The sequence below is a fragment of the Pseudonaja textilis genome, chromosome 3 (assembly GCF_049901715.1).
Source record: "Pseudonaja textilis isolate UNSWEBS1 chromosome 3, rPseTex1.2, whole genome shotgun sequence".
Taxonomy (NCBI): Eukaryota; Metazoa; Chordata; class Lepidosauria; order Squamata; family Elapidae; genus Pseudonaja; species Pseudonaja textilis.
In genome coordinates, this window is record NC_141992.1 from 109572550 (window position 1) to 109585826 (window position 13277).

Consider the following 13277-nt stretch of genomic DNA (forward strand, 5'->3'; position numbering starts at 1 on the left):
AACCTGGTTTGCGAAGTCTCTGAATCTATTAAGCAAATAGTTGCTCAGAGGAATTGAAGCACACCGGCCTATGTTACACTTGTGTCACAAAGTTGGGAGTACAAGCACAGTATGTCTGTCTGTGTGAGTTTGCTGGGCATGTGGTTATGAAACTTGCAATATAATGCCAAGATACCTAAGTATCTAAGATGAAGTGAACAGAGGGATATTAATCTATATACTTGGCTGGCTAAAATCATGAAGTGGAGAAAGAAGATGTGTGATGACCCCAGCCCAGCACAAGTGGGTTGTATCTTAAGTAAAAGAAAGGGAACAGAAATTACCCGGTGTTTTCAAGCTCCTACATTTTTCTCTGTTCAAGAATTGCCTTTTTTTTTTTTACAGAAATGACCCAATTCTGAATCTTCCCACGCCGGTCAGCCCCACAACCCCACTTAATAGGATGGGCAGAGGAGGTAGCAGCGAAGCTATCTGTGACCAAGGACCTGCCCTATAAGGTTGCAGCAAAAGGGTTATTACTTTGAGTCATTTTACCCTGACTTAGTTTAAAAGTCAGTACAAAATACCAACTCCGGACTGAGAGTCTGTAACCCACATTTTCTGATTTTCACTATCCTGAAAACATCCCGATAAGGTAGGTCATGACCGTTCCAGGTTTTGTAGATGATGTCGTTGAAGAGCATAATGTATTTTTAAACTACGAAAACCTAAGTGTGTATTAGCAGTCGGAAAAGCGGGATACACCCCCGCGCGAGGGAACTGAACTGTTGGTTTGTTTCTTGAAACTGCTAATATCTCAGAATGCGACCGGGCGCGGACAGTTCCACCTGTAGCACCTACTATTCAGAGGATGACCGACCAAAGAGCGAAGGGTAGACTCCGGCCCTCTCAAAAGCGGCCAAAAGTCGGGGAAGCGCCATTTTCGCCGAGGAAATGGAACCGGGCGAGGAAGCAGCCGCGCCCGAGGGCAGGGCGAGGGACTCCTCCCGGCGACCGCACCGCAGGAGGGCCCACGCTCGCGCCCAGGGAGTGGGCGTGGCGTTCACAGACGAACCCTGCCTAGCCTAGGCCGGCCCCTTCAGTTGGGAGCTGCCTTCCTCGGGGCGCAGGGCGACTGTACGAATCCAGCAGGCAGTAGGCGGTACGCGCTGCACGGGCGTCTGCTTTGTCCTGATCCCGGGAACAGTCGGCGCGACATCTAGACGAGCCCGGCCCGACCACTTGGCGCGCTCCGCCTTAAGAAGCGAGTCCAGGAAAAAGCCTGCCTTTGAAGCCCCTCCGTCGGGCCCGGTAGGAGCGAAGCGAGCGGCGGTGGCAAGCCTTGCCAGGAGCGGAGATGATTTCGAGCGTTCTTCTTGCGGCAGGTAAGCCGGGGAGACGGGAGGACTTTGCGCCCGAATGGACGCAAACACAAGTCCTGATCGTGAATGTTGGAGAACGCACCTTGTCCAGGAAGGAGGGTGAGGGGGTCGCTGCGTGGACGAAATAGCTGGGGGCTCTAAGTTACGACGCTGCGTTGGTCGCAGTACATGCTCTCGCTTAAGCCAATACGAGACTTATGTCTGCCTGGTAATGGTACCGAAAATAAAATAAAACATGATTGGTAGTCCATTGACACAGTTGCTTGGCGGTTTTCTGAGAAGCTGCCTGCCGGGTCAGGGCTTCTTTTTCCACTACTGCCAAATTTAGCTTGTTTTGATAACTAATATAGGGCTACATGATAGCGTTGAATCGCTGGGCTGGGTGTATTTTATTTATATAGTAAAGGGATGCGTTTGAGTCCCCTTACCCCTACTGAATTCCCTGGAACATTTGAGAGACAGTAAATGTCAATTTTAAATTATATAAAGTTTATAACAATGTCGATTCTCTGTTGGTTAAATTTATCCTAATTTTTAAAAAGTGCTTGGAAGTATTTTCAGATCAGAATGTTTTTCCACTAGTTGCTATCTATGTCCCTGAGTCTACTAGGCAAACTGTTGCTCAGAAGAATGGAAGCATCCCAGCCTATGCTGCACTTGTGCTGCAAAATTGGAGTAGGAGCAGAGTATGCTTGTGTATGTGTATGCTGGGCATGTAGTTTGAAAATATGAGAACACCTACTATATTTAGTGCATTTGTTTGCCATTCACATGTAAGTGAATCTGGCCTTCATTTATATCTTGTTTTGTTCATGCCTTTGTTTTTGTGTTGCACTGTGGTTCTATAAATAGCTTTGCCCCTCCTGCAATGTAAGTTGATTTGTGCTAGTTTGTGAGAGAATTACATGACAAATTTCAGGCTTGTTTAAATCATTTTGGATTTTGACTGCAACATTTGGTAATATTAGAATGTCTAGATTTTCTTTCTTTTTTGAGAGAGTACTGAAATGTCCTTAATTCTATTTGTAGCTTGTGCCATCCTGGTGAATGGAGAGGGGACTGACTTACTCCAGAATGAAACTCCCAGGAGAGAAAACAGAGACAACTTGACAAATCTCCATCTCCACCCATCCTCAAAAGCTTTGGAACATATAGGACAGAGAGACGTTTCGTTATCCAAAGGAGATACCTTTAGTGATCTCCCTCAAGGTATGGCTCAGAATGCTATTATTTCCCTATTACTGTACAAGTGGTTGTAGCTGCAAGCAGCATATATATGAGTGCATGGATCATCACTGAGAGCAATCATTGGTAGAGACTGTTACCTTGAATGCTCTCCGGAGAAGGAGCATATCTGTTATTTCTAGAGATCAATGATTTTACTTATATAGGCTGGTGGTTATTGATTTAACTAACCTGTATCAGGTTAGTAACTTTTGAACAACTTTTGAACTCTTGTGGTTTTTGAATGACAGAAATTGGGATTCCTGATGCTGGTTGATGAATATCTTCAAAGACTTGGGATATTATTCCAATTTATGGAATACGATTTTACTATAAAGGACAACATTGGCTCCTAATAACTTCATTCAGTTTTAAATAGTTGAAAAAGGGAGGGCAGACAGGATCTCAGCAGAGGCAACCTGAAATTCAATAAATAAGTGAAAGATGTTACTGTGTTATTTTTGTGTGTGCGATGTCTTTGATCCTATCTCTGTTTAAAGAACTGGAAAAAAGCCAAGGAAATTCTAGGGAATGTTTAAATTGTAAACATAAGTAAATCTATTTCAGAATGAACTATAAAGCAAGTCCATATGTTGTACTTTTATGATAGAATAATAGGATAATAGAAATTAAAGCATCTGTATTTCAATGATAGCCATGCCACATATTTGTTGTACTGCTTTAAATGTTTAGGAATGATTCCTAAGAACAAGCAAGGGAATTACAATGAAATGTTCTGTGGAAATTCTTGTCATATTTGCTTGATGTCAGAACGGATTGATAATGTAGTCATTTCTCATTTATATGTTCCAAACTGTTACCCCAGAGATCCTTGTTTCAGTCAGTCACACATTATAATTCTTATCTGTTATTAGAACTGCTACTTCCCCCACTCACATGCTCTAGTGAAATATTGCCATTTGTTTGCCACAAATCCTGACACTTATAGCATGTATGTTGTTCTACTTTTTGAGTAGCAGAGCAATACCAAACAGCTATATAATCTACTGCTAGTTGATGCTCTCACTTTTCTAGAGCTGTAATATGCTTTGGTGCTTATTTTTCCTCTTTCACTAATTTTCCTCTAAGGATCTGCAAACTTGGTGAGATTAGTATTTCCCTCCCTTTTCCCCCTCCTCATCCTATTGACAAAACTTCCCTCATCTTTGGGAAACATTTTCTAGCATTGATATCCATGGCAACAGTATTCTTAAATATAACAAAATAAGTAAGCCTAGTTGGCATTTTCGCTATTGTATAGAATTAAACTGGGAGATTTGAGAAAGGATTAGCTAGTGAATAATGGTCCTGGCCATATAGAATCTATTGCTTATCCCCACATGTTAATTATTTTATATGTGGGTCTGTCCAGACAGAAATATTAATTTTCCAGTCAGTAAATGCTGTCAATTGATGAGAGGATCCACAAATGACTCACAGTTCCTGTCCCACACAGTATGCCTCTTCTTACCTTACTGAGTTTAGTCATTAGGGCGAAGTTGTACCATCTGGGGGCGTCGAGCTTGGGTTTCCATTTCATCCTCTTTGCCTATTTATGTCTTGAGACCCTAGTATGCTTTCTGCCAAATATTGATGCCCATGAAATAGTCATAGCAAATGTGTGGGAAGAACACTGAGCTGCTCTTCTTAACTAGGTTGACTATTCAGCATATCTTTGGATCCAGACTTTCCATATAGCTAAGAATGTCTACTCAGATGACTTGTTTGTTTTAGTCATTGAGAGTCCTTAATTGCTGGTGTGTGTGCGTGTGTGTGTGTGTGTACAGAGATAAATAACTCAAAGTGCTCCTGCCTTCCTTCAGATTTTTGAGGAATGTGCTATATATTTCATTGTCATTTCTGGAGATCTAATAGATATATAGTGGATAATAGAATAGTTCAATACTTCCACCTTTCCATACCCTCTCCTAGTTGAACTAGGTGAGGATCAGTGATGGTATTGAGCAGGTTCTGACCAGTTCTGGAGAACCGGTAGCAGAAATTTTGAGTAGTTCGGAGAACCGGCAAATACCACCTCTGACTGGCCCCGCCTCATCTCTTCTCCACCTCCCATGTCCCAGCTGATCAGCTGGATCTTCTTTTGTTGCCCTGCACAGGAGAATGGAGCTGGAAAGCAAGTTAGTGGGGTGGGGAGGGAATGGGATTTTGCAGTATCCTTCCCCTGCCATGCCCACCAAGCCATGCCCACAGAACTGGTAGTAAAAAAATTTGAATCCCACCACTGGTGAGGATCTGTAGCTGGTGTCCAGTATGATAAGCACTGATTTATCCAGGCCATGCCCACCCTGCAAAGGCAAAAAACATCACAATACGTCATGATATGTCACGTGACACAGTCAAGTTTGATACCCATGATCTATACTGTAAAAACTTCCTCAAGTGAAGCTCATCTACTCTTGATAACCCCATGGAAATGCTTTGCTGTTGCTTTCTTCCTTGTTTTTTCAACTTCCTCCTCTGATCTACTATCCTAGGGCTTCCCGGTTGTCTTTCATCCAAATGCATACCAGGTCTGACTCTGCTTAGTGTTTTTGAGATTAGGTAATCATGCCTCCTAACATTATTACCTAGTGGGAGTTATGAGCAATTGCAAGTTTGCTCAATAAGAATGATTTCTTTTTGTTGTAGTAAACAACTTAGCTATTTACTTTGCCACAGAGGTGGTATTCAGCAGGTTCTGACCAGTTCTGGAGAACTGGTAGTAGAAATTTTGAGTAGTTTGGAGAACCGGCAAATATAATAGCTCTGATTGGAGATTTTGCAGTATCCTTTCCCTGCCACGCCTACCAAGTCACCCACAGAACCGGTAGTAAAAAAATAATAATTTAATCCCACCACTGCTTTGCCAGTTATGTTGCTGAATGTGTTATGCCTATTCTGCCTCAAGCTTGGTTTCATGGAATTACCAAAGCACAACCACTACACAATGAAAATCAACAAATTTTAATTATAATTTTACACAATGGTACATTCTCTTTTGTTTTGCAGAAGGAACAATATAAATAGAGCTCTGAATCTTTTTTTTTCCTTTGGATTTTATCCTGCCGTTTTCTTGATGCGTGTTGTCCTTTTTTAATAACATGTTCTATAAGAAAAGCAACTTAACTTTATGTATGACACCACTGTAAATTTAGCATGCCATAAATCAGCCATTGGTTAACTGGGTCAGACCTACTTTAGGAGGACAGTGAACAGCATTAGGAAAAAGACCAGAAAAGTTAAAGGCAAAGTAGCAGAACAATCTCTTGTTTCTCTGCATTCTGGTGATCAGCATGAACAAAGCAAGCTTTGGCATATGTAATTCCATATGCCTTTTCTGAATGCTCTGAATATGTGTATGAATCTTAAATGTATAACTGAAAATTGCAATAATGCCAGAAAGCTCTTGAGGTTATACTCTGATTAGAGATAATAGGAATCAATGTGCTTATGTGAGTCTCAAATGGGATCCTACTTGAATTCTTCAACGTCATTCAGGCAATATAGGCTGTATCCAAAGGACAACATAGACCTTGGTCATTTTGCAAAATGTATTTGGGGAGAACACAAGGTTATAGCTTGTTCATCTTACCTTGAATATTTAGATGAAACCCCATTTTTAGGGGAGAGATACCTTTATTAAACCCCATTTTAAGGAGAGAGGTCCATCATAATTTAATTTTCTAGAAAAAAAATGCAAGTGCTAATATTCCTAAGCCAATTTGAGCTACAATGCCTGGGATATGCTTCAATATTCTAATACATAAAATTAGTGTTTTCCTTCCTTTTCCAGTTGCTTTCATGTCCAAGCCGCAAGAACCTGTGACTCCAAATAACGGAGGGAAGAAAAGGAGAAAAGGAAAGCGAAAGAAAAGAGATCCCTGCTTGGGGAAATACAAGGATTATTGTATTCATGGAAAATGCAAATATATTAAGGAACTTAAATCTCCATCTTGTATGTAAGTTACTTATACTATTTATATCCTGTAATTAATTGCATACAGAGAAAACCATGGCTGTATTGCAGATTTATTTTCCAGTGAAATGAATTAGAAGTTCATACTGATAATAAGAGAGGAAACTTATATACTGAAACTCTCATTAAAAAAAGATTAAGAATAGCAGGAACTGTTAAAATGTAATGGGAACAATTGTGTCTGTTTTGCCACTGCACCTCTATACCTAGAACCAAAAGGCGAAATAAAGCATTATTTAACTCTCATCAGAGCTGTATCTATGAAGCTTCTCAATTATCCAGGTCATCGTATCAAAAGTGGTTTTTACTTTGAAAAACTCATCAAGGAATCCCTCAGAAGTTGTGGATATCCCAACTGGCCTCCATCAAATCCAAAAAAAGAACCAGCATGAGCTCCTCTACTCCACACAAGGAAGAGAATAACAACGGAAGCAACATTGTCATTCCATATGTTGCTGGAATATCTGAAAAGCTCAGGAAGAATTTCAATCAACATCACATACCTGCAAATTTTATGCCCAAGAATACATTAAGGCAGAAACTTATCCACCCGAAGGATAAAACATCTAGACACAAAGTGAGCAATGTGTTATATGCAATACAATGCAGTGAGGCATGTGCAGATCTGTACACTGGTGAAACAAAGCAATCACTTCACAAGTGCATGACACAACATAAGAAATCTATCCCATCAGGACAAGAGTCAGCGGTCTATCTGCATTTGAAAGACATAGGTCGCTCTTTTGAAGACAGCAAAGTCCACATTTTGTATAGAGAGGAACTTTGGTTTGAAGGAGGGGTAAAAGGGGCCATTTATGTTAACCTTGAGCGGCCCTCTCTCAACAGAAGAGGAAGGATAAGACACCCTCAATTTATCCCAGGTCTACAATGCAGTCCTACTGGCTGTTCCAAGAAGATTCCACACCTCTGACTCAGGTGACCCTGAGATCGCAGGTAAAACCCCAAGTAACCACAATGGCTCTCAGAGAGTGTTAAGACCAGTTGACTGCAAAGAAAGTACAATCTTTCCATTCCCTCCCCACTTTCTGTCAGAACCTAACATTTCCCCCAACTAATCTCAATTGTCACTACTTGTCCTTCTATCTCCAACACCATCCAATACAGTTGATGAAGCTTCCAGGATAGGAAGCAAAATGTCTTGTTTTTCCTCAAAAATCAGTCCAGTTACTTTTCAAAATAAAAACCACTTTTGATATTATCATATCTCATATCCAGGTCCTGGAACAACAGAAAGCATGAGAAAGCATGTTAAAACTATCCTCACCTTGACTGTGTCAGGTATATGTTGAAGTAAAGAAAGCTTTGACAGCTTTCAGGATTATATTACAATATCCTAACCATTATCCAAGACTCTTAATAGTTCCAGTTTCTTGACCTTGCCCTCTTTGAAGGGGTGGTAAGAATATACACAATGAAATTAAAACAGAAAAAACTTATGCAACAGTTCTCTATATAAATGTACACCTTTCATTAGGACAAACATTGCTATAAAATTCACCAAGCAGCATTATGAATCATCCTACTATTGCTATTATATTACAGTATGTAAATGGAAACTTACTTTCCAGTTGCAAATGTGAGTTTGATGTGTGTGTCTGCTTATGTATGCATGCACATAGAATTTAAAATGTTACAAGTATTTACAGACGTATTATTTGTGATTTTGAAACTAAGCCTACTCTTAGTATGGTTTAGCATGTCATGCAGATACGTTCTTTTTAGGAATAATATTTCTGTCTGAAAGAAATATTTTAACTTTTCTTACTATGGGAAGCAATAAAGTGAGAAATAATCAGTGAGAAAGTATGAATCAGCGAGTCAGAACTGGGAACCTATGAATAATCTTGCTAAGTCTATTCTTTGATCATTGAAGAATAAATGTTTAGGCCTTACAGCAGGGGGATATGCAACAGGTACAGTTGAACTCATGAGGTGGCCAATTCCCCAAGAAACAGATTTCTGAGAAAACCACGCGTGGCTAACCACACAGAAAAAAAGGCATTGGCGGGAAGGTAGATTAGCTTCTTGGGGCATCTCCCAATTAACAAGATATGAGAGGCAAGTGGCCCAAGAGCTAATCAATAAATAAAATAAGTTACATGTCTACGTGGTATTCTTCATATTAAAATCATATTTGAAAAAGATTGGGAGGCGACGGGGTGTCAGGGGCACATTAATGTTCATGGGCATCACATTGTCTACCTCTGCCTTATAAAGATACTTCCTGTCTCCCTGTTGGTGCTGCAAGTTGGCATTTGTACTGTAATTTTATAAATTCCTTGTACAATAACAGTACAGCATTATAGATGCCACACATAAAATAAAGAAAACAATAACAATTCTAAATAACAGTTACAACAAATTATAAGAGTATCCTCTGCAGCTTGGCCTGGTTAACACCTAAATAGATTTTCAGAAATCTTCTGAAAAAAGCCTTTGCAGAATTAATTTGTGAGTGGGTGAGTGACTGTAAATATTTTTTCACTCTTGAATGAATGCTTAGGATGTCAGTATATAAAATAATCTGTATAGCGTGTGCTTTACAGTCAGAAATGAAAATCTCAACCTGAAAAAAGTAGGGAAGCGACTTGATGAATTGTACATTGGGAACAAAGTCCTCCCCCCATTAAACTTACAGTAGATGGAAGTAGCCAAGTGTATCACTTATAAATGTTATTACAGCCCTATGGAATAAGCTTCATGTATTGATTTTTAAAATTCTTAATTCCTAGATGCCAGGAAGACTACCATGGGGAGAGGTGCCATGCTCTTAGCCTTCCAGTGGAAAACCGCTTTTATGGTTATGATCGTACAACTATCCTGGCAGTTACAGCAGTGATTCTGTCATCCCTGTGTCTTATCATCATTGCAGTATTATTGATGCTGAGGCAAGTAGTTTAATAGGATTGAGATGTGTGAAGACATAGAATTGCCTTCAGCTTATGATGATCTGGAAGTCTGGTCTCATGAAGGAAGAATGTAAAAGTAAATGCAAGTAGATAAATAGATACCACTTTGATGGGAAGGTAACAGCATTCTTGTGCTCCTTTGGCTTATAATCATGCTGGCCACATGATGATGGAAGTGTCTTTGCACAATGCTGGCTCTTTGGCTGTAAATTGGAAATGAGCACTAGCCCTTAGAGTTGGGAATAACTGGCAGTGGAACCCTTTACCTTTATCTTATGAGATCTGACCTTCAGAACAGATTGACAGATCCAGTAAGTTATATTAAATATGCACAAAGGTTTGTAGCTCCTGCCTGCTTCAGCTTCCCATCAGCCTTAGGAATCTTTTCTGAATGCAAACTTAAACTGATATACTCTATTTGCCTAAGCCTTTCTACAGAGTATACTAGAGTTTAACTGATTTTTTTCTTATTATATTTTGCCTTAATTTGATTTTAATACAACTTCTGAGAAAGGCAGATTATATCTTTATAACAAATAGTTGATAAAACATGCAGAGAATTTTAATCCTGTTTTTGTTCTTCTGCTTTGACATATGACTTTAGAAATTACATTAAATTACTTTTTTAAATCTTGAGTGGCAATCAGGACACCTCACATGAACCATCTGGTAAAGGACTTAAAGTCCAGTTTTATAATACTTTGTGATGGTTCTATCCCAAAAATGCAGGATGGGATTTCCCATATTACATTTTCAAGATTAGTGATGGAACAACCATAGGTCCTCTTTGAATATCTGTGTAAGTTTAGAATTGGTTTTAATCTTGGCTCCTCTTTTTCCAATATTCTAGATGTCACAAACAAGGAGTATATGATGTAGAGAATGAAGAGAAGGTTAAATTGGGTATCACTGTCAATCAATGAACTGTTCAAAAACTGCAAGGTAACTCGCTCAGAATATAATATCTGGGTAAACATGGCCTTCTGTTTGTTGATATGAGGAGAGACTATTTCAGGGTGTCAAACTTGATTTCATTGACCTCGGGGCGTTGGGGTGGGCATAGCCAGGTTGTGTGTGACCAGCTCAATGTCACTCATGTCAGGGGTGCCTGTGGCGGCCTGAGCTACCTCCCAGAGAAAATGGGCTCCTGAACTCCATTTTCTTGCAGCCCTCTGCCAGCAAAAATTGGGCTTGGAAGGGTATGCACAGCCCCCCCCCCAGCCCCATTTTTGCTGGCAGAGGCACTGTGGGCCAGTCCTTTGCTGTTTCCAGGCTGGCCACGCAGGCTGGATCCACACCCGAGCCTTGAGCTTGGACCATTTTATGGGTTGGTTCTTTTTTCTCATGTGGCAGTTCAACATAAAAAAGAAATGCTTATCATACTGGGTTAATCATAAGACTTTTTAAGAAACAATTTTGAGCATCCAGAGTAAATGTTACTGATTGTTTCTGCTGTTACATCACTGGAATCTATCTAGTTGTGATGAACTAGTTGTGAGGCATGGGAGAGGAAACAGTACTGTTACAAAAGAGACACCTCATTCAAGGGAGGGAAAAGTGTAAGAGTAAATCAGCCTTAATTATGCCATGTCCAAGATTATCTGGAGAGCTGCTTTAGCAGGCTTTCTAGTTTCTGTGCTTTACTCTACTAACAACATAGATCTTTCCAGAAATCTAAGTAGTCTTGATTTCTGAGTTTGTCTGCCTCACAGGGCAGACTTTGCTATTGCAACCCAGGCACTTGTCCCAAAGGTGCTTTTTCCCAAGAGGCAACTGGACTCTCTTGGTTTTCCTTTGAAGACATTTTGCTTCTCATCCAAGAAGCTTCTTGAGCTCTGACTGGATGGTGGGGAATGGAGGGATTTATACTCCTTGCAGATAGCAGGACATTTGCATTCTTTTAGCCGGTCTTTAAGGTCACCTGTTCAGCTGTCTGCAAGAAGTATAAATTCTTCCATTCCCCACCATCCAGTCAGAGCTCAAGAAGTTTCTTGGATGAGTCTTCAAAAAACAAAAATAAAAACCAGAAAGTCGAATTGCCTTTTGGAGAAAATTACCCTTGAGACAACCATGACCTGGATGACTGAGAATCTAAATAAATCCAGGCACGTTACCATTTTTTCCTGAAAATTTCTGCAGCTGGGGCATTTTTTTTTCATATTCATTATTTACTCCTCTTTGCCATTCTGTGGCAGCTGCTTTTTCCCATTTCCATTGCATTCCTTCAGCTGCTGTAGGCCACATTTTAGAGTATCAAAAGTAAATATTCTGTTTTTTCTTGGAGGCCATTTCCTTTAAGATGATCTTGGATTTTGAAGATAAACATAATCCTCTGATGGGATTCCCCTAATCAGATTAAATCCTTTAAGAAAGTATAACCGGATCTGTTGTAAGAGGTTAGCAGGTTGAATGTTGTTAATTCTGCTGAACTCCATGAGAATGCACCAATATAAGCCTCCAGCCAATTAGTCTGCATTAACCTTGAAATACCTCTAGTTCATCCTAATTCTGTTTGGAAATAGCTGTACACATTATAGTGTAGAGTCATTAAAAATTAGTACTATAAATCAAATGTTGTGTAACTGATTTATTTTAACCTGAGGTATCTTTTTATTACAAATCCAGGTTTAAGCAGTGAAACAAGTTCTACATTCACAATTGAATGGATAATACCCTTTCTAGGACCTGCTTAAAGAGGAACTTATACAAATGAGAACAACTTTGTTTTCAAGGAGATAATGCTTTGTTAAAGAAGCAAATCATATCTCTAAATTGAAAGAATTCTCTGTGAGAGAGAACCACATTTATTCGCAGAGGACTTGTTCACAATGTGGAGCTACACCCAAGAAGATTTGAAATTTGTCTTCTTACCAGTGGAAAATGACTTTGGCATGAACCAAGCAAACAATGAACCAGGCAACTGGATTCTTTACAAAACTGTTACTGAATACTGCTCTGAAAAACTGTGAAAAACTCTCCTGAAGAGATCTAGTTTTTGAACTTTATTTAATCTGAAAAATATTTAACAAGATGCTTCATTTTAAGTTATATATTTATTTTAGATACAATATACATGTTATTTATTTAAGGCTTAATCCTGTAGTCCTGAAATCAACAGGACAGACAGGAGTATTGTGCGGTGTACCACTCTAATAAATAACCTTTCTTATGCTTGCTGGCACTTGAATCCTGATTTAGAGATTAAAAGTGAAAAGCAACTATTTTTATTGATAGAATCTTATCATATCTAACAATTGATAAAATATATGCAGTCGGGACTAAAATTCTTATGGCAAATCTTTGATTCTTTAGTAAATTTGGAATTCTGAAAACCTCAGAATATTTCCTTTAGAGTTTTAAAAATGTTATCTAATCCTGTCTCTATTGCAGTTGTGTTATTGATGGTTTGACAATGAGGAATTCTGCATAGTTTTTCTAAAGAAATTTTAGGTCAGCATGCAAAGCATTTGAACCTCGAAACAGATGTTTTGCTTTCTTTGATTTATTCTTATGTTTTATATGCTGTTGTGTGTTCTTGTTAGCTACCAAGAGTCCTGTGATTGTTGACAGCATATGGAGGGATGGAAGCTAGACATTCTGGAAAACGTTCTTCAAAACATCTTTGTGTTGAGCTTTGAGCAGGTGCTTCAAGTTCCAAATGAGAGGGATGGAAGCTGAACATTTCCAGAATGAACCAAAAATTATAAATGTGTTAAGCACACCTATATTCTTTTGGAAATGGTAACAATATACATTGCCTATGATGGATTTACTACTAAGGAGATG

The 13277-nt window shown here is 39.3% G+C and overlaps 1 protein-coding gene across 1 annotated transcript; it reads left to right on the forward strand.

Annotated features, from left to right (window-relative positions):
• Positions 1 to 1047: 1047 nt before the first annotated feature.
• On the forward strand, positions 1048 to 12662 carry HBEGF (heparin binding EGF like growth factor). The gene is made up of 6 exons (XM_026700941.2): positions 1048 to 1364; positions 2391 to 2570; positions 6379 to 6544; positions 9315 to 9470; positions 10342 to 10433; positions 12117 to 12662. The coding sequence occupies exons 1-5, from the start codon at positions 1337 to 1339 to the stop codon at positions 10412 to 10414; spliced, it is 603 nt and encodes a 200-aa protein (XP_026556726.1). The 5' UTR covers positions 1048 to 1336; the 3' UTR covers positions 10415 to 10433; positions 12117 to 12662.
• Positions 12663 to 13277: the final 615 nt, after the last annotated feature.

What these genes read in the sequence shown, in the direction of transcription:
- HBEGF (XM_026700941.2), top strand. Translation starts at nt 1,337, where the DNA reads ATGATTTCGAGCGTTCTTCTTGCGGCAG. An exon ending in GAGCGTTCTTCTTGCGGCAG is followed by an intron (nt 1,365 to 2,390) that starts GTAAGCCGGGGA and finishes TTCTATTTGTAG; the next exon opens with CTTGTGCCATCCTGGTGAAT. An exon ending in CTTAAATCTCCATCTTGTAT is followed by an intron (nt 6,545 to 9,314) that starts GTAAGTTACTTA and finishes CTTAATTCCTAG; the next exon opens with ATGCCAGGAAGACTACCATG.